The 22361-nt window shown below is 42.4% G+C and overlaps 1 protein-coding gene across 1 annotated transcript; it reads left to right on the top strand.

The window, feature by feature from the left end:
* The first annotated feature begins 1184 nt into the window (after positions 1–1184).
* On the top strand, positions 1185–2489 carry LOC139388476 (alpha-2Db adrenergic receptor-like). The gene has a single exon (XM_071135160.1). It carries the CDS (start codon positions 1200–1202, stop codon positions 2487–2489), a length of 1290 nt encoding a protein of 429 aa, XP_070991261.1. The 5' UTR covers positions 1185–1199.
* Positions 2490–22361: the final 19872 nt, after the last annotated feature.

The raw sequence follows: 22361 nt of genomic DNA, 5'->3' as shown, positions 1-22361 counted from the left end.
GTATCTAACTTTCTCACTTTATTCAGGACTATCCGTAATCATGGTAGATTCCACATTAATGTAGTCGTTTTTGGAAACAAATTATATTGTTATTTAAAATTAATATAACTCAAATGACACAATGCATTATTTACCATTCATTTCTATTGGGCACAAAATTATCGGACACACAACCAAAACAAACAGAAAAAGTGTCTAAGTTTCACAATTATAGGAATATGGGTCCAAATACTAAACGTTTGACTACTTTAATACACATAAGTGAATTTGTCCCAATACTTTTGGTCCCATAAAATGTGTACTGTGTACAAAAAGTGCTGTAATTTCTAAATGGTTCAAACCGACATGGATGAAAATGCCCTCAAATTAAAGCTGACAGTCTGCACTTTAACCTCATAGTCATGTTATAAGTGCTGGAGTAGAGACAAAACAACAAAAAATGTGTCACTATCCCAAAAGTGTGTGTGTGACACAACAAACTATTGGCTGGTTGGCTGTGGGGCAGACTTTCAAATTATTTGAGCCTCCAGGCTTCAGATAATGCCGCTCTAATTAAATGTGTATTTTTTTATTGATCGAATTAACTGAACGCACCGCGTTTGACAATTAACGTTATGTTACGCTTCTAAAGATAACTAGAACATTTGCACAGATTTCCAAACGGTGATGTTGTGTTCATTTGACAATACATTCACCTGTCTTTACTGCCATTACTACCCTATTCCCATGGTTTAATCATGTGCGTAATTGCGCAGTAAACGCCCCCCCCCCCCCCCCCCCCCCCATCTCTCCCTCTCCCTCTCCCTCTCCCTCTCTCCGAACTAACATTCCTCTCCACTCTAGCATGAACGCGGCCAATGCGCAACGACCAGATTAAAGTAGGAACTTCAGGCTACCATCTGACCCTGGTTTCTTGGACTGCCGTCGTACGCGAGGGAACCATACATTCAAAACATTTTTCTTTCCTTGCACAAATACAAACTGTAGAGCGTGGCCAGGCATTGTTGGAGTCGCGGGCAACCTTGTGCGTATGCACTAAAAACAAAACACTGCAGGATGCTACTTCTCCTGGTCATTCCGTCTGTGATTTCGATCGAACAGTGATGTTTCCACATAATGAGTCAACTGATTAGATGAAAATTACTACTTTGATCAAATTGCGCAATTTGCGACCCTCGCCTTGTGTATCTCTGCTTGGAATGCATGAGGAGAATGGGGAGGAACAGACGTGTCTATCCAGAATGGATATAACCCCAACAGCTTTTGCCGCATCGAACTCATCAGAGGATACTAATGGCACGAGTGCCCAAAGACCTCTGCCTCACTCCCAGAGCGTGGCAGTCTTCATCGTGTTCCTGGTCACCGTTATCATTCTGGTGACAATCGTAGGGAATGTACTTGTTGTGGTGGCCGTTTTCACCAGCCGCGCGCTCCGTGCGCCGCAGAATCTCTTCCTTGTCTCTTTGGCATCGGCAGATATATTAGTGGCCACCTTGGTCATCCCTTTCTCCCTCGCCAACGAGATCATGGGTTACTGGTACTTTGGGAGCACCTGGTGCGCCTTCTACTTGGCCCTTGACGTTCTCTTCTGCACGTCCTCCATAGTGCACCTCTGTGCCATAAGTCTGGACAGGTACTGGTCTGTAACCAAAGCTGTTAGCTACAATCGGAAAAGGACGCCCAGGCGTATTAAGTGTATGATCACCGTGGTCTGGGTCATATCAGCAGTCATCTCTTTTCCACCGTTACTTATGACCAAACACGACGAGCATGAGTGCTTGCTCAACAACGAAACATGGTATATTCTCTCGTCTTGTCTGGTATCATTTTTCGCCCCGGGTCTAATCATGATTCTGGTGTATTGTAAAATATATAAAGTGGCCAAGCAGCGCGCATCAACCGTGTTTGCGGCAAAGAACGGGACGGAGAGACAGCCTTCGCAGTCGGAGACGTGCTTCGTGCCCAGGAGGAAGTTTGAGGTGGAGAGCCCTAGCAGCCCCAGTTTAGGTGGCCACATGCGGAAAGGAGAGCTCGATGATATTGACCTGGAGGAGAGCTGCGTGGCCGACAGCAAACCCAAGAACTGTCTCTTCTCCAAGAGAGTGAAAGTGGAGGGGGCAAACACTTTCCCAAAACAGAGTTGTCGCGTGTCATGGGCTTCAAACCGCAACGCGAAGCTCTCTCAGGAGCAAAAGATTAGACAGATGTCACTGTCAAAGACCAAACTGGCGCAGATGCGTGAAAAGCGCTTTACGTTTGTCCTTGCAGTGGTGATGGGGGTGTTTGTACTCTGCTGGTTCCCATTCTTTTTTACCTACAGTCTGCACGCAATATGCAGAGATTGTTGCCCAATTCCGGATGCTCTCTTTAATCTGTTTTTCTGGATTGGTTACTGTAACAGTTCAGTGAACCCTATCATTTATACAATATTTAATCGCGATTTTCGGAGATCTTTCAAGAAGATCATATGCCAGACATCACACACATAGGCTTACAATTTTTTTTTATCTCTCTCTATATGTGTGTGAGTGTGGGTAAGCTCTGTTGCGTTTAGTATCTGTACTTATGAGACGTGTAAAAAAGTGTTTGTAGAATACTGTGATGAGATTTTAAATAATAATAATTTAATGTCATGTAAAAAATGGACTTCAAAATGAGTGAGTTTGTAACCGTCAGATGGTGTTTCTGTGGATTTAAATGCATCAGGTTGCAAACCTGCATAATTGATTTAAAAACAAAGAATTCTGTATCCAATCTACATATTCGAGAAGCATGAGTCAGACTACACTGTTGTGTTTCTCCATGTTGTTAATCACATTTAGCAGTGTTATGTTATTAATACATTAAAGGGCTTTTGATGTAAAGAGGCAATTAATGACTTGTTACTGTCTGAGACATCTAACCTAATGTAGCAGGCATAAACAAGATATCTGCGATTAGATCCCCGACATACTGGTCTTGACGAGAATAAGAACCAAACTGTCATCGGTGGTTCTCTTCTGCATTGTTCAACCAATCCAGTAAATGTGGAGGATGAGTTAAGATGGCGTGTCGCCGTATTAAGGTCCAAAAGCAGAAGTCATGTCAAAGGATCTCTTTCCATTTCTCCTGAAGCGGAACATCCAAATTGTTGGACCCAGCAGATGCTAGAGACAAAGACAGTACAGTAAGAAGATAGGCAGAAGCTGCTTCTCCAAAATAAATCCCTGATCACAAAATCGAATCTAGGTTGTGCCTTTAGATTTTGAGAAAATTAACTACTAAGGAATACTTTTTCAATTCTCTCATTGACTTCTCAAACCCCAAACACCGGCCTGGTCGGATAGGTCTGTTTCGCAAGTGTTTCCAGAAGTCTCGCGACGTTGCGCCTCTAAGTTTGGAAACTCTGTACTAGAGACCATGTCTTAAGTAGGTGAACATGGTATTACACTTGTGAAAGAGACAAACTGATGCGTTTTTCATTTTTGTAAAACAACTTTATATCGAAGGAGTTCCTTTGGTTTGACAGCCTCTTCTGCCAACTTCTGTCTGTAACTTCCGGACAATTTGAGCTACAGACTAATATGACCCCTCTATGGAAACATGAGACTCATGTCGGTTGTTTTGCTCTAGGACGCCCACAAGCCTCAAGACTAATCTGAAGGTAGCCTGGTATCAGTTATGGAAGTATACAGTACTGGTCAAAAGTTTGGAAAGACCTACTCATTCAAGGGTTTTTCTTTATTTGTAATATTTTCTACATTGTAGAATAATAGTGAAGACATCAACTATGTAATAACAAATGGAATCATGTAGTAACCAAAAAAAGTGTTAAACAAAACAAAAATATATTATATTAAAGATTCTTCAAAGTAGCCACCCTTTGCCTTGATGACAGCTTGGCACACTCTTGTGGAGTCCCAGGAAAAGCCAGACTACAAAAGCTTGTTGGACACATATTTTGACTTATTTTCTTTAGCCTATTGGATGAATTATGCATGCTTGCTATTGCTTTCTGAATGTGAAATAGGCTACATCATTAAGAACGTTCGGGGAGTTGGAAGGGAGAAGCCCATATTTTCCTGTAGGCCAATCTTAACACTGGGTTACATCCTGACATAATACCCCCTATGAGTGGCCTGCTAATGTACCTTTCTGGACCTTCAGAACTGTCAAGAATAGACCCAAACTGATTCAAATGGTTGCATAATCAGGCCTGGGCTGTAGGACTATGCAGTTGTTTCGGCCTGAAACAAAACAGGAAGTTTGAGCGGTTATTCTCAATGATCGGCTATGAAAAGCCAACTGACATTTCCTCCTGAGGTGCTGACTTGCTGCACCCTCGACAACTACTGTGATAATTATTATTTGACCACGCTGGTAATTTATGGACATTTGAACATCTTGGCCATGTTTTGTTATAATCTCCACCTGGCACAGCCAGAAGAGGACTGGCCACTCCTCATAGCCTGGTTCCTCTCTAGGTTTCTTCCTAGGTTCCTTTCTAGGGAGTTTTTCCTAGCCACCGTGCTTCTACACCTGCATTGCTTGCTGTTTGGGGTTTTAGGCTGGGTTTCTGTACAGCACTTGGAGATATCAGCTGATGTACGAAGGGCCATATAAATACATTTGATTTGATTTGATTTATGCTGATTTATGAAAATGTTGTTTGAGGCGTCGTATGACACATTTGCGGAGCCTCTGAAGACATGCAGAAGTCAAATGAGCTCCGTAGCGCATCGCCTGCGACTTGCAAATTGTGTAACAATTAGGAGGGCTCCATATAGCTCTGCATTGACATGATTGGTTGACGGAAGGTGAGGGCGGGAAGTCCTGTATAAACACACTCACAACCTTGACAACTTCCTTCACAAAAGCGAAGCGCCCCAAAAAGCGCCCCAAAAAATATTTGCTCATCTGCGTAGGCCGCGTTGCAGTAAATGTAGAATGATTTGATTTATTAGGATCCCCATTAGCTGAAGCTAATGGTGACAGCTAGTCTTACCGGGTTCAGACACATAATAAAAAAGACATTACTCACCCCAAAAAAAGGACTTTACAATTTACTTATACACACATTCATGTTTTTAAGTGTGTGTGTGTGTGTGTGTGTGTGTGTGTGTGTGTGTGTGTGTGTGTGTGTGTGTGTGTCTCTATCAGTTACACATACATGTCAGTACATACACACAACAAGTAAGTCACATCATACTACATTGTCTCTGACGCTCGTCGGATGTTTTATTTTTATTTTTTATTTTTTATTTAACCAGGTAGGCTAGTTGAGAACACCTTTATTTAACCAGGTAGGCTAGTTGAGAACACCTTTATTTAACCAGGTAGGCTAGTTGAGAACACCTTTATTTAACCAGGTAGGCTAGTTGAGAACACCTTTATTTAACCAGGTAGGCTAGTTGAGAACAAGTTCTCATTTACAACTGCGACCTGGCCAAGATAAAGCATAGCATGTGAACAGACAACAACACAGAGTTAGTTACACATGGAGTAAACAATTAACAAGTCAATAACACAGTAGAAAAAAAGAAAAAAAGAGTCTATATACATTGTGTGCAAAAGGCATGAGGAGGTAGGCAAATAATTACAATTTTGCAGATTAACACTGGAGTGATAAATGATCAGATGGTTATGTACAGGTAGAGATATTGGTGTGCAAAAGAGCAGAAAAATAAATAAATAAAAACAGTATGGGGATGAGGTAGGTGAAAATGGGTGGGCTATTTACCAATAGACTATGTACAGCTGCAGCGATCGGTTAGCTGCTCAGATAGCAGATGTTTGAAGTTGGTGAGGGAGATAAAAGTCTCCAACTTCAGCAATTTTTGCAATTCGTTCCAGTCACAGGCAGCAGAGAACTGGAAGGAAAGGCGGCCAAATGAGGTGTTGGCTTTAGGGATGATCAGTGAGATACACTTGCTGGAGCGCGTGCTATGGGTGGGTGTTGCCATCGTGACCAGTGAACTGAGATAAGGCGGAGCTTTACTTAGCATGTACTTATAGATGACCTGGAGCCAGTGGGTCTGGCGACGAATATGTAGCGAGGGCCAGCCGACTAGAGCATACAGGTTGCAGTGGTGGGTGGTATAAGGTGCTTTAGTAACAAAACAGATGGCACTGTGATAAACTGCATCCAGTTTGCTGAGTAGAGTATTGGAAGCTATTTTGTAGATGACATCGCCAAAGTCGAGGATCGGTAGGATAGTCAGTTTTACTAGGGTAAGTTTGGCGGCGTGAGTGAAGGAGGCTTTGTTGCGGAATAGAAAGCCGACTCTAGATTTGATTTTAGATTGGAGATGTTTGATATGAGTCTGGAAGGAGAGTTTACAGTCAAGCCAGACACCTAGGTACTTATAGATGTCCACATATTCTAGGTCGGAACCATCCAGGGTGGTGATGCTAGTCGGGCGTGCGGGTGCAGGCAGCGAACGGTTGAAAAGCATGCATTTGGTTTTACTAGCGTTTAAGAGCAGTTGGAGGCCACGGAAGGAGTGTTGTATGGCATTGAAGCTCATTTGGAGGTTAGATAGCACAGTGTCCAAGGAAGGGCCAGAAGTATACAGAATGGTGTCGTCTGCGTAGAGGTGGATCAGGGAATCGCCCGCAGCAAGAGCAACATCATTGATATATACAGAGAAAAGAGTCAGCCCGAGAATTGAACCCTGTGGCACCCCCATGGAGACTGCCAGAGGACCGGACAACATGCCCTCCGATTTGACACACTGAACTCTGTCTGCAAAGTAGTTGGTGAACCAGGCAAGGCAGTCATTAGAAAAACCGAGGCTACTGAGTCTGCCGATGTGGCAGGGCTTGCAAACTATTAAAGACTACAAAGGGAAGAACAGCCGAGAGCTGCCTAGTGACACGAGCTAAACTACTTCTATGCTCGCTTTGAGGCAAATAACACTGAAACATGCATGAGAGCACTAGATGTTCCGGACGACTGTGTGATCACTCTTTGCCGCCAATGTGAGTAAGACCTTTAAACAGGTCAACATTCACAAGGCCGCAGGGCCAGATGGTTTATCAGGACGTGTATTCCGAGCATGCACTGACCAAATGGCAAGTGTCTTCACTGACATTTTCAATCTCTCCCTGTCTGAGTCTGTAATACCAACATGTTTCAAGCAGACCACCATAGTCTCTGTGCCTAAGAACACTAAGGTATCCTGCCTAAATGACTACCGATCCGTAGCACTCACGTCTGTATCCATGAAGTGCTTTTGAAAGGGTGGTCATGATTCACATCAACACAATTATCGCAGAAACTTAAGACCCACACCAATTTGCATACCGTCCAAACAGATCCACAGATGATGCAATCTCTATTGCACTCCATACTGCCCTTTCACACTTGGACAAAAGGAACACTTCCAGGCGAAGTCGGAAGTTTAAATACACTTAAGTTGGAGTCATTTACACTTGTTTTTCAACCACTTCACGAATTTCTTGTTAACAAACTATAGTTTTGGCAAGTCGATTAGGACATCTACTTTGTGCATGACACAAGTCATTTTCCCAACAATTGCTTACAGACAGACTATTTCACTTATAATTCACTGTATCACAATTCCAGTGGGTCAGAGGTTAACATGCACTAAGTTGACTGTGCCTTTAAACAGCTTGCAAAATTCCAGAAAATGATGTCATGGCTTTAGATGCTTCTGATAGGCTAATTGACATCATTAGAATCAATTGGAGGTGTACCTGTGGATGTATTTCAAGGTCTACCTTCAAACTTAGTGCCTCTTTGCTTGACATCATGGGAAAATCAAAAGAAATCAGCCAAGACCTCTGACAAAAAAAATGTAGACCTCCACAAGTCTGGTTCATCCTTGGGAGCGAATTCCAAGGTATGTTAAGGGATTTTTTTTTATCAATAATGACTAATTATGTATACATTTCAATCAGGACTGACTAATCAAAATACTATTATATTACTGTATAGATGTATGAATTTTATTTTAATCCTAGTACTGAATATAATGCTTGTAATTATAATCAAGAATTAGAACAATGACTGTCTGTTCCTTGGTAGAAACTAATGAACTTATCGTCAGACTGGCTAGAATGCTTTTCTACACAGGAAGACCTTGGCCTGGTCAGAAATTATCTATACTAGTGGGGGGTCGATGAAGGAAGGCTTGAGAACTATACTGCCATTGTACCGGAGTGGAGGAGGGACGGGACAGTTTGAAACCTAATGATGTCATTTTCAGTTTATAACCTGTTGTAAATCGTATATGTTCAGTACTCTCGAGAATAAACGCTAGTGCTTGATTTTGAGACTGGTCTCCACCCATTTTATGCAAATACGTTTCTTAAAAATCCTTAGAAATGGGCTGAGTGTATTAATTGAATTGGGTAATAAACATATAGGAAATTAATTATTCTAGCAAGGTACCACGTTCATCTGTAAAAACAGTAGTACGCAAGTATAAACACTATGGGACCACGCAGCCGTCATACCGCTCAGGAAGGAGAGGCTTTCTGTGTCCTAGAGATGAACGTACTTTGGTGCGAAAAGTGCAAATCAATCCCAGAACAACAGCAAAGGACCTTGTGAAGATGCTGGAGGAAACAGGTACAACAATATCTATATCCACAGTAAAACAAGTCCTATATCGATACAACCTGAAAGGTCACTCAGCAAGGAAGAAGCCACTGCTCCAAAACCACCATAAAAAAGCCAGACTACGGTTTGTAACTACACATGGGGACAAAGATCATACACCCCCCCCCCCCCCCCCCCCCCCCCCCCCCCTGGTATTATGAAACAGAAATGGAACTGTTTGGCCATAATGACCATCGTTATATTTGGAGGAAAAGGGGGAGGCTTGCAAGGTGAAGAACACCCTCCCAACCGAGAAGCACATGGTACTTCGAAATGGACAATGACACCAAGCATACTTCCAAAGTTGTGGCAAAATTGCTTAAGGACAACAAAGTCAAGGTATTGGAGTGGTTAATCACAAAGCCCTGACCTCAATCCCATAGAAAATTTGTGGGCAGAACTGAAAAAGTGTGTGAGAGCAAGGAGGCCTACCAACCTGCCTCAGTTACACAAGCTCAGTCAGGAGGAATGGGCCAAAATTCACCCGACTTATTGTGGGAAGCTTGTGGAATGCTACCCGAAACGTTTGACCCAAGTTAAACAATTTAAAGGAAATGCTACCAAATACTAATTGAGTGTATGTAAACTTCTGACCCACTGGGAATGTGATGAAAGAAATAAAAGCTGAAATAAATCACTCTCTACTATTATTCTGACATTTCACATTATTAAAATAAAGTGTTGATCCTAACTGACCTAAGAAAGGGAATTTTTACTAGGATTAAATGTCAGGAATTGTGAAAAACTGAGTTTAAAAGTATTTGGCTAAGGTGTATGTAAACTTCCGACTTCAACTGTATGTGAGAATGCTATTCATTGACTACAGCTCAGCTTTCCACACCATAGTGCCCTTAAAGCTCACCACTAAGCTAAGGACAAAACGCCTCCCTCTGCAACTGGATCCTGGACTTCCTGATGGGCCACCCCCAGGTGGAAAGGGTAGATAACAACACATCTGCCCAACTGATCCTTAACACAGGGGCCCCTCAGGGGTGCGTGCTCAGTCCCCTCATGTACTCCCTATTCACTCATGACTGCACGGACATGCACAACTCCAACACCATCATTTTGCAGACGACACAACAGTGGTAGGCCTGATCACCAACAACGACGAGACAGCATATAGGGAGGAGGTCATAGACCTGCATGTGTGGTGCCAGGACAACAACCTCTCCCTCAGCATGATCAAGACTAAGGAGATGATTGTGGACTACAGGAAAAAGAGGACCGAGCACACCCGTTCTCATCGACGGGGCTGTAGTGATCCAATACATCACCGGGGCCAAGCTTCCTGCCGTCCAAGACCTCTATACCAGGCGGTGTCAGAGGAAGCGGTACCGGAGCGCCAAGTCTAGGTCCAAGAGGCTTCTACCCCCAAGCCATAAGACTACTGAACACCTAATCAAATGGTTACCAAGACTACTTGCATTGCTCCCCCCCCCCCTTTACGCTGCTGCTACTCTGTTATTATCTATGCATAAGTCACTTTAATACCCACATGTATATATTACCTCGACTAACCAGTGTCCCCATACATTGACTCTGTACTGGTACCCCCTGTATATAGCCTCCACATTGACTCTGTACTGGTACCTCCTGTATATAGCCTCCACATTGACTCTGTACTGGTACCCCCTGTATATAGCCTCCACATTGACTCTGTACTGGTACCCCCTGTATATAGCCTGCACATTGACTCTGTACTGGTGCCCCCTGTATATAGCCTCCACATTGACTCTGTACTGGTACCCACTGTATAAAGCCTCCACATTGACTCTGTACTGGTACCCCCTGTATATAGACCCGCACATTGACTCTGTACTGGTACCCCCTGTATATAGATCCGCACATTGACACTGTACTGGTACCCCCTGCATATAGACCCGCACATTGACTCTGTACTGGTACCCCATGTATATAGCCTCCACATTGACTCTGTACTGGTACCCCCTGTATATAGACCCGCACATTGACTCTGTACTGGTACCCCCTGTATATAGCCTCCACATTGACTCTGTACTGGTACCCCCTGTATATAGCCTCCACATTGACTCTGTACTGGTACCCCCTGTATATAGCCTCCACATTGACTCTGTACTGGTACCCCCTGTATATATCCTGCACATTGACTCTGTGCTGGTACCCCCTGTATATAGCCTCCACATTAACTCTGTACGGGTACATACGGGTACATACGGGTATATAGCCTGCACATTGACTCTGTACTGGTACCGCCTGTATATAGCCTGCACATTGACTCTGTACTGGTACCCCCTGTATATAGCCTGCACATTGACTCTGTACTGGTACCCCCTGTATATAGCCTCCACATTGACTCTGTACTGGTACCCCCTGTATATAGACCCGCACATTGACTCTGTACTGGTACCCCCTGTATATAGCCTCCACATTGACTCTGTACTGGTACCCCCTGTATAAAGACTCCACATTGACTCTGTACTGGTACCCCCTGTATATAGATCCGCACATTGACACTGTACTGGTACCCCCTGTATATAGCCTCCACATTGACTCTGTACTGGTACCCCCTGTATATAGCCTCTACATTGACTCTGTACTGGTACCCCCTGTATATAGCCTCCACATTGACTCTGTACTGGTACCCCCTGTATATAGCCTCTACATTGACTCTGTACTGGTACCCCCTGCATATAGACCCGCACATTGACTCTGTACTGGTACCCCATGTATATAGCCTCCACATTGACTCTGTACTGGTACCCCCTGTATATAGACCCGCACATTGACTCTGTACTGGTACCCCCTGTATATAGCCTCCACATTGACTCTGTACTGGTACCCCCTGTATATAGCCTCCACATTGACTCTGTACTGGTACCCCCTGTATATAGCCTCCACATTGACTCTGTACTGGTACCCCCTGTATATATCCTGCACATTGACTCTGTGCTGGTACCCCCTGTATATAGCCTCCACATTAACTCTGTACGGGTACCCCCTGTATATAGCCTGCACATTGACTCTGTACTGGTACCCCCTGTATATAGCCTGCACATTGACTCTGTACTGGTACCCCCTGTACATAGCCTGCACATTGACTCTGTACTGGTACCCCCTGTATATAGCCTCCACATTGACTCTGTACTGGTACCCCCTGTATATAGCCTGCACATTGACTCTGTACTGGTACCCCCTGTATATAGCCTGCACATTGACTCTGTACTGGTACCCCCTGTATATAGCCTCCACATTGACTCTGTACTGGTACCCCCTGTATATAGCCTGCACATTGACTCTGTACTGGTACCCCCTGTACATAGCCTGCACATTGACTCTGTACTGGTACCCCCTGTATATAGCCTCCACATTGACTCTGTACTGGTACCCCCTGTATATAGCCTGCACATTGACTCTGTACTGGTACCCCCTGTATATAGCCTGCACATTGACTCTGTACTGGTACCCCCTGTATATAGCCTCCACATTGACTCTGTACTGGTACCCCCTGTATATAGCCTGCACATTGACTCTGTACTGGTACCGCCTGTATATAGCCTGCACATTGACTCTGTACTGGTACCCCCTGTATATAGCCTGCACATTGACTCTGTACTGGTACCCCCTGTATATAGCCTCTACATTGACTCTGTACTGGTACCGCCTGTATATAGCCTCCACATTGTCTCTGTACTGGTACCCCCTGTATATAGCCTCCACATTGACTCTGTACTGGTACCCCTTGCATATAGACCCGCACATTGACTCTGTACTGGTACCCCCTGTATATAGCCTCCACATTGACTCTCTACTGGTACCCCCTGTATATAGCCTCCACATTGACTCTGTACTGGTACCCCCTGTATATAGCCTCCACATTGACTCTGTACTGGTACCCCCTGTATATAGCCTCCACATTGACTCTGTACTGGTACCCCCTGTATATAGCCTCCACATTGACTCTGTACTGGTACCCCCTGTATATAGCCTCCACATTGACTCTGTACTGGTACCCCCTGTATATAGCCTGGCTATTGTTATTTTACTGCTGCTCTTTAATTATTTGTTACTTTAGTTCTTCTTTTTTTGTATTTTTCTTAACTGCATTGTTGTTTCAGGGCTTGTGAGTAAGCATTTCACTGTTGTATTCGGCGCATGTGACATACAGTTTGATTTGACACGGGGAGAGGCGTTGTGGCGTGAGGTGTTGCTTTATTTGTTTTTTGGAACCAGGTTTGCTGTTCACTTGCGCTATATTAGATGTAAGGCAGTTTCATGCACTAATGACTCTGGATAATACTGTACGTTTCCTTGAATTTGTTCTGAATCTGGGGACTGTGAAAACACCCCTGGTGTCATGTCTGGTGGGGTAAGTGTGTTTGTCAGTGCTGCGTGTAAGTTAACTATGCAAACAATTTAGAATTTCCAACACATGAATGTTTCTTATAAAAACAAGAAGGGATGCAGTCAGTCTTTCCTCAACTCTCAGCCAAAAGAGACTGGCAGCATAGAGTTAATATTAGCCCTCTGATTACAATGAAGTGCAAGATGTGTGGCTCTGGCCAATGCAGACACCATATTGACATGCAGCGCCTTTAACAGGCAGCGTGCAGTACGATGTATTAATCAGCTAATTGACAGGTGTAGGACTACAGAAAGATAAATGACCAACTTTCCTCTAGTGTGGATGCTCACCAACATTTTATAGTTCCGTGGCAAGCCTACGTATCACTATAGTTATTGGCTTTGGATGTGCCCACAGCAACATTAAAAAATTAGGTGGATAGGACAGACACTTGGAAGCAAACTTCCTTTGATTTTTTTGACTGTTTTTCCATGCATGAATCTGTTATTCAATTAATTTCTATGGGCTAATAGCAGTCAGGCCAAATATAATGTTTAATTGAATTATATATTTTTTATATACCTAAAGGGGTTCTCAAATTATAAATCAAATAGCTAAATATTATCCTTGGTCAGTGTTAACATAAGAAAATAAAACATTCTTGGCCTAAACAAAACATAGGCAAAAATGCAGTTAATGTAAAATAATGTGCTTGTTCTTTTTATTTATTTATTTATCAAAACTATGAAATGACACACAAAGAATCATGTAGTAACCAAAAAAGTGTTAAACAAATCAAAACATATTTGAGATTCTTCAATGTAGCCACTGGGTTTACTTGATAGCTACCTACACAAATAGCTAGCTAGAACAAAGTGTTAATAAGATAAATTCATTTAAAAAGGATTAAAAGCAATACAAATAAGTTATCCAGTAGGCCATCGTAGTCCGAAACATCAATCTTTTAAACTTGTCTAAAACTTTGCCTTGATGACAGCTTTGCACACTCTTGGTATTATCTCAACCTGTATCTATGTAGTGACTGGGTGTATTGATACAGCATACAAAGTATAATTAACTTCACCATGCTCAAAGGGATATTCAATGTCTGCGTTTTTATTTTGACCCATCTACCAATAGGTTCTCTTCTTTGCGAGGCATTGGAAAACCTCCCTGGTATTTTTGGTTGAATCTGTGTTTGAAATTCTCTGCTCGACTGATGAACCTTACAGATAGTTGTACTGTATGTGTGGAGTACAGAGATGAGGTAGTTATTTAAACATATTGTTAAACACTATTGTGACTTGTTAAGCACATTTTTTTTCTTCTCCTGAACTTATTTAGGCTTGCCATAACAAAGGGGTTGAATGCTTATTGACACAAGACATTTCAGCTTTTCATTTTTAATAATATATTTTAAAAAACAACATAATTCCACTTTGACATTATGGGGTATTGTGTGTAGGCTAGTGACAAACACATCTGAATGTAATCCATTTTAAATTCAGGCTGTAACATGTGGAAAAGTAAAGTGGTGTGAATACTTTCTGAAGGCACTAAGTTGAAAACATCATTTAAAAGCACTGTTTGTAACGTGTTCCACATTATTCTTTTTAGCTAAGATGTCCAAATAATAACTTACAGTATAGTTGAACATATGAGAGAATTTGCACAAACACATCATTTTAAGTAGGATTAAATGTCAGGAATTGTGAAAAACTGTGTTTAAATGTATTTGACTAAGGTGTATGTAAACTTCCGACTTCAACTGTAGGTCTAATATCATCATGGTTTGACACATCTCATTGAAAAAAATAAATAATAATCTAACCAAACATTGTACCAGACCTGCCTATTTACACTGCATCAATTGTTTGCAATTGCAAATTGAACCCGCACAGGATATTTAATAACATTTATATTTACTAGCATTAATTGTCTCCCCATGCCCTATATGAACTTGTCCATTCCCTTTGTGATTATTCTGAAAGCCATCGTAGTCCGAAACATCAATCTTTTAAACTTGTCTAATAAAACTACACATTTAATGGTGAGTGAGCGTTGCACCTCTTCCTGTCTAACATTAATTGAGAAAATACTTAACTTCACTTGCAATATTCACAGAGGCAGTGTTTTTGAGACCCTACTTTAGTTCATCCATCCGTTGACATTTCTCTCTGCATTAAATGACAATAACTTCTAAAGGTAATGTTGTGTCCCTGAATCCCATTGTTTTCACATCTCCTCCTTCCATACTCAGACATTCCTGCACTCTCTATTCTCCTTTCAAATCAAATGTATTTATAAATCCCCTTTTACATCAGCAGATGTCAAAGTGTCAGCCAGTCAACCAGCCAATCAGTCAGACATTCAGTCAACCATCCAGTTAACAAGTCAGTCAGTCAGTCAGCCAGTCAACCATAGTCAGCCAGCTAGTCAGACAGCGAGTCAGTCAACCAGGTAGCCAGTCAGTCAACCATCCAGTCAACAAGTCAGACAGCTAGTCAGTCAGTCAACTTGTCGGTCAGCCAGTTAGTCAGCCAGTGGGTGAGTCAGTGAGCCAGTCAGTCAGCCAGAGAGTCAGTCATCTTACCAGTCAGCCAATCAGTCAGGTAGTTGTCTCTTTACTTCCTGCAGTTCATGGTTGCCAGCTAGAGTAAAGCTAAACATGATAGCAGACCGACAGCAGAGATGAAGCTTCCTGCACCTGACCATAACCAGGTCACTTTTTGTGTTCCCAAGGTCTCCAATATGCCTGAAATAACGCAGAAAGATCCAATGTGCTCATCTCTTCAATCCAGGCACATAAATGGTGTTTGTATAGAGAAATATGAACAAGAAGGATCAGATTTCCCATCTGAATAATGATTTATTCAAAGTTTGGAACTGTTGTCAGTTGATATGTAGTGACATCATGCCGTTTCTAGGGACAACAAGCTCACTAAACGGAAACAGAGGAAACAGATGGGACAGGACCAATGAAAGGGGAAAAGATCCAACAAACTTTAATTGGTAAAACCTCAATGGCATCCAGAGAGACAGAGCGTGACAGAGCGAGACAGAGCGAGAGAGAGAGAACAATGTAAATTGAGATATTGTGTAAGTAATAAAAACATGTTGGTAAGGAAACAGTTGGAGAAATTAATAACAACAAGCAGATTTTTTTGATGCCCTCAATATCATTTTTAGTCCGCCCCTGACGACACAGTTGAATGATATGTCACTGTTCAGTGTTTGAAAATCAAAGACCTTTAAATAACAAATATTAAATATACAGCATCTGTGGAAATATATTCAACCTCAAATGAAAAATGCTTGATATTACCTGCCAACTGTTCTTCTTTGTGCCAAAGAAATGACCCAACCAGCTCTGCCATGTTACAGCATATTCTGACAACATATGGTATCAGTTGTTTGATCAAATCAAACATTTCGGTGTGGATAAAGCCCGTATATCCCCTAAGACATACATATTCTTCACAAATAATATATATGCAAAGTCATACGACAAATGTAATATAAAAGGTCCTTATATTGTGCTTTACCAAATGTGGCTTTTGCAGTAGCATGACATTATCTTATGAATGATTTCTGAAGCCTCCATAGGCTTTACAAAGGGTTTACGAAGCCTCCATAGGCTTTACAAAGGGTTTATGGAGGCTTCATAAGCCTCAACATTTCCTTCCGTCTATCCATTCTGTCTTCTCCCTCTCAATCCAACCCTTTGTTTGGATGAAGAGAGAGGCTTTCACATAATTATTTTATGAGCTCCAATATAATACGATGAAGCTAAGAAATTTGAGCTGGGTCCCGTATTCTCCTTTTCCTTCTATGCTTGACTTCATCAGAAAATGAAAGGTTTATCCAAAGCGTAATTTAATCACCTAGTCAGTACACTAGCCAACCAAGAGCCCACTCCACAACTACCCAACAGCTAATGCAATGCACTAGACTCCTATAGCTAGAATGCTGGCACCCCATGACTCTAGGTACAGTGGGGCAAAAAAGTATTTAGTCAGCCACCATCTCCCACTTAAAAAGATGAGAGAGGCCTGTAATTTGCTGGGCAACACGGACTTTCAACTCCCTCCAAAGATTTTCTATGGGGTTGAGATCTGGAGACTGGCTAGGCCACTCCAGGACCTTGAAATGCTTCTTACAAAGCCACTTCTTCGTTGCCCGGGCGGTGTGTTTGGGATCATTGTCATGCTGAAAGACCCAGCCACGTTTCATCTTTAATGCCCTTGCTGATGGAAGGAGGTTTTCACTCAAAATCTCACGATACATGGCTCCATTCATTCTTTCCTTTACACGGATCAGTCGTCCCTTTGCAGAAAAACAGCCCCAAAGCATGATGTTTCCACCCCTATGCTTCAGAGTAGGTATGGTGTTCTATGGATGCAACTCAGCATTCTTTGTCCTCCAAACACGACGAGTTGAGTTTTTACCAAAAAGTTATATTTTGGTTTCATCTGACCATATGACATTCTCCCAATATTCTTCTGGATCATCCAAATGCTCTCTAGCAAACTTCAGACGGGCCTGGACATGTACTGGCTTAAGCAAGGGGACACGTCTGGTACTGCAGGATTTGAGTCCCTGGCGGCGTAGTGTGTTACTGATGGTAGCCTTTGTTACTTTGGTCCCAGCTCTCTGCAGGTCATTCACTAGGTCCCCCCGTGTGGTTCTGGGATTTTTGCTCACCGTTCTTGTGATCATTTTGACCCCACGGGGTGAGATCTTGCGTGGAGCCCCAGATCGAGGAAGATTATCAGTGGTCTTGTATGTCTTCCATTTCCTAATAATTGCTCCCACAGTTGATTTCTTCAAACCAAGCTACTTACATATTGCAGATTCAGTCTTCCCAGCCTGGTGCAGGTCTACAATTTTGTTTCTGGTGTCTTTTGACAGCTCTTTGGTCTTGGCCATAGTGGAGTTTGGAGTGTGACTGTTTGAGGTTGTGGACAGGTGTCTTTTATACTGATAACAAGTTCAAACAGGTGTCATTAATACAGGTAACGAGTGGAGGACAGAGGATCCTCTAAAAGAAGAAGGTCTGTGAGAGCCAGAAATCTTGCTTGTTTGTAGGTGATCAAATACTTGTTTTCCACCATAATTTGCAAATAAATAGTTTGCATATGAAGGTATGTCAATTGGTATGTTATGCTGAACGTATTTACCATCCCCCTTCCTTACCTCTTCAATGAATATCCCTTAGGCCTCTACATTATGGACAATGTGTGTGTATGAAAACCATTATCAAAACAGTTTTTTTCATTCACATTTACCACAAAAACCAAGGTATGAATATTGTTGGGTGCATGTTTTGTTAATCATCTGTATAATTAAAAGTTTTATTTATTTATCGACTTCACCCTCCCTTGTACCTCTGATGAAAATAACAAGAAGCCTGTTAGATCACCATGCACTGCAAAATTATTATGGCGATGGATACGGAGAACATTAACATCAACAGGCCAGAGGATATACCCATTATACTTGGGGCTCTGCTGGGAGTTTACCTCATATTTGGATTTTTTAAATTCTGCTCTGCCACTAAAATCATAATAAACCTCTGACAACTAAAATATTTTGTTATTGTTGTTATCGTTATGTGTATTATTATTACTAATGGCGGGGGGGGGGGGGGGGGGGGGTAGTTAAGAAATGTACCCCAAAAGATTCTTCAGGGATCCATTAAAAGGGGTTCTTTGAAGAACCCTTTTAAATGGCTATTCAAAGAACATATAGGGGTTCCCACACAGTTTTAATTAGAAAAACTCCTACAGGATACTCCAGGAACCATTTTATTTTTAGAGTGCAGATGGGTTCTACCTGAGAAAACATGACCCATCAAATGAGGACTGACAAATCTGTCATGTCTGTGTTATTTCAAGGTCTCATAACACCACAAAATAATGCAGGGAAAAGGCTGCTTTTTTTGTCTCAGCACATTCATTTTTAATTGACAGAATGCTCCACCAGAGTGCCAGAGGGTGTTTGTTTGTCTGTTTTTGTGAGTTGAATCAGCCACCAGTGAGATACAGTACACAGTCAGTCAGCCTTAGTTTCAGCCAAAGCATGTATGATAATTGTGCATAGACTCTGTGCTGTCCTCAGAGGCCGGTAATCTCAGAGTGCGAATTACGAGGGGGCTCAGGGGGGTCTCAGACCCTCTGAATGAGAAATGAGTCCCCCTAAAATGCAAAAGATTGCTAAGTTAACACCATTTTCCTATTTGTTAAAAATGCCATTTGCACTGCTACAGTGGTAAATCTGAAAATAAAAGCTTATTCCAAATTAAACTAACCCCCTCACACACACACACCTCTGTGTCATGGTTTAAACCATGTTTTCCATGTAGCTACACTTATCATCCCAGGACAGTCCCGTATCTCAGCCCCTTTTCAGGTGTCCCAACTTTTGTTTCTACAAAAAAGTCATTTTGTCAGCAAGACGGACCAATTAATTCAGGCTACAAGAGTGCAGACCCAATGACAATCATTACACTTGTTGATGTTTTATAACATATGTCTCTTTCTATTCATCAAATGGCATGCTGGAATTTGGATGCTGTATTATTTTGGAGTGGGGGAACATGCACAGGTAGCCTACTTTTATAAGTGATTTTGTTTGATAATAAGATGAAAACATCACGACTGGTTGTATCGTTAAATTATGTCTTTATGTGGGTGCGCGTACACATATAGGAGGTAGCTAAAAACTAAAATAGAGACCCCCAAATGTCACGTTATAATTCACACTCTGGGAAAGCTAGTTGTGATCCAAGAGCCCATTCCACAACACTCCCACTGAATCACAGCTCCCTCCGCTCTCTCAATGATAGAAATCCTTCTCTCTTTACCAGGAAACTGTGGAGTGGGAGGCTGGCTTGCCTTGCTGTGGGCACCAGCCAGGTTGATCAAATCTACTTTGAGAGAAGAGGACGGGTACACACTGCACTCTACCTTTTGAAGGTTTCGGTTTCCAGGAAAAATAGACTGTACCAAGAGACTGATTTCATCTCCACCAGAGAGGTTAAGGGTTAGACTCAACTTTCAAAACTAATTTCTTGAGAGAACAGGAGCTGAGCTTGTTTTTCCCTTTCCATTTTATGCTATTTGTTATCGTTAACCTTTGATATTGTTGACCTATTCTACTCTCTTGCAAACAACATAAAAACACTACATCTTGGCACCTGATTAGGTTGCACTGGATGGACTAATTTTATGTAAAATCCTGCCTACTGTAGGTAGGCAGTTGAAAGGGGGCATAGTGACTCACCGTTATGCAACACATTTTCATTTGGAAATATAAAATGCTTGTGTAGGCTTTATGATAATAATAAATGTCCCCAACAAAAGTGTTACCGTATACGCCAATGGAGCACTTTGCTAGCTAATCTGCCTGTAAGGAGCCTTACCTGGGGAAGCATCCTGATTGATCAGCCTCTGAGGCTGAAATTGAATCTGATCGGCCTGTCAGGGATGGGCAGGTTTCCATTGACCAAGGTTTATTAAAAAAAGCAACATAAAATAAAATCATTGCGGCGTGTGTAATGGAAATGGTACATTTTTATCTCTGTGGTGGATTTTACAGAAGTCCAGAGAGGACATATGAATAAATAAAAAATCCCTTGTTGTCTTGTTAGGTAGATAGCTAGCTTGTTACAGTGGCTTGCGAAAGTATTCACCCCCTTGTCATTTTTCCTATTTTGTTGCCTTACAATCGGGAATTAAAATAGATTTTGGGGGGGTTGTATCATTTGATTTACACAACATGCCTACCACTTTGAAGATACAAAATATTTTGGGGTGTGAAACAAACAACAAATAAGACAAAAAACAGAAAACTTTAGCGTGCATAGCTATTCATCCCCTCAAAGTCAATTATTTGTAGAGTCACCTTTTGCAATAATTACAGCTGCAAGTCTCTTGGGGTATGTCTCTATGAGCTTGGCACATCTAGCCATTGGGATTTTTGCCCATTCTTCAAGGCAAAACTGCTCCAACTCCTTCAAGTTGGATGGGTTTCGCTGGTGTGCAGCAATCTTTAAGTCATACCACAGATTCTCAGTTGGATTGAGGTCTGGGCTTTGACTAGGCAATTCCAAGACAATTAAATGTTGCCCTGTATTTAGCGCCATCAATCATTCCTTCAATTCTGACCAGTTTCCCAGTCCCTGGTGATGAAAAACATCCCCACTGTCACACCCTGACCATAGTTTGCTTTGTATGTTTCTATGTTTTGGTTGGTCAGGGTGTGATCTGAGTGGGCATTCTATGTTGGATGTCTTGTTTGTCTATTTCTATGTCTGGCCTGATATGGTTCTCAATCAGAGGCAGGTGTTAGTCATTGTCTCAGATTGGGAACCATATTTAGGTAGCCTGGGTTTCACTGTGTGTTTGTGGGTGATTGTTCCTGTGTCTGTGTTTTGCACCAGATAGGACTGGTTTAGGTTTTTGCACGTTTGTTGTTTTGTTAGTTTATTCATGTACAGTTTCTTTATTAAAGTACAATGAATAACAACCACGCTGCATTTTGGTCCGCCTCTACTTCACCTAAAGAAAACCGTTACAGAATCACCCACCACAACAGGACCAAGCGGCGTGGTAACGGGCAACAGCAGGAGAGGCAGCAATGTCTGGACTATACTACTTGGGAGGAAATAGACAGGTGGGCGGTCGACCCAGGAGGAGTGCCGGAGCCCGACTGGGATTCGCTGGAGCAGTGCGAAGAGGGGTATAGAAGAATGGAGTTGGAGAAGCAAGCATGGCGGCGCGGTAGGAAGCCCGAGAGTCAGCCCCAAAAATGTATTGGGGGGAGGCACACAGGAAGTGTTAGTGTTAGTTTATTTGTGTACAGTTTATTAAAGTACAATGACTAACAACCACGCTGCATTTTGGTCCGCCTCTACTTCACCTATAAGTACTTCATCTATAAGTACCTAGGTGTCTGGCTAGACTCTAAACTCTCCTTCCAGACCCATATCAAACATCTCCAATCGAAAATCAAATCAAGAGTCGGCTTTCTATTCCGCAACAAAGCCTCCTTCACTCACGCCGCCAAACTTACCCTAGTAAAACTGACTATCCTACCGATCCTCGACTTCGGCGATGTCATCTACAAAATTGCTTCCAACACTCTACTCAGCAAACTGGATGCAGTTTATCACAGTGCCATCCGTTTTGTCACTAAAGCACCTTATACCACCCACCACTGCGACTTGTATGCTCTAATCGGCTGGCCCTCGCTACATATTCGTCGCCAGACCCACTGGCTCCAGCTCATCTACAAGTCCATGCTAGGTAAAGCTCCGCCTTATCTCAGTTCACTGGTTACGATGGCAACACCCATCCGTAGCACGCGCTCCAGCAGGTGTATCTCACTGATCATCCCTAAAGCCAACACCTCATTTGGCCGCCTTTCGTT

This window comes from Oncorhynchus clarkii, chromosome 29 (genome assembly GCF_045791955.1).
Source record: "Oncorhynchus clarkii lewisi isolate Uvic-CL-2024 chromosome 29, UVic_Ocla_1.0, whole genome shotgun sequence".
Lineage (NCBI taxonomy): Eukaryota > Metazoa > Chordata > Actinopteri > Salmoniformes > Salmonidae > Oncorhynchus > Oncorhynchus clarkii.
This window is presented reverse-complemented; position numbering and strand designations above follow the sequence as displayed.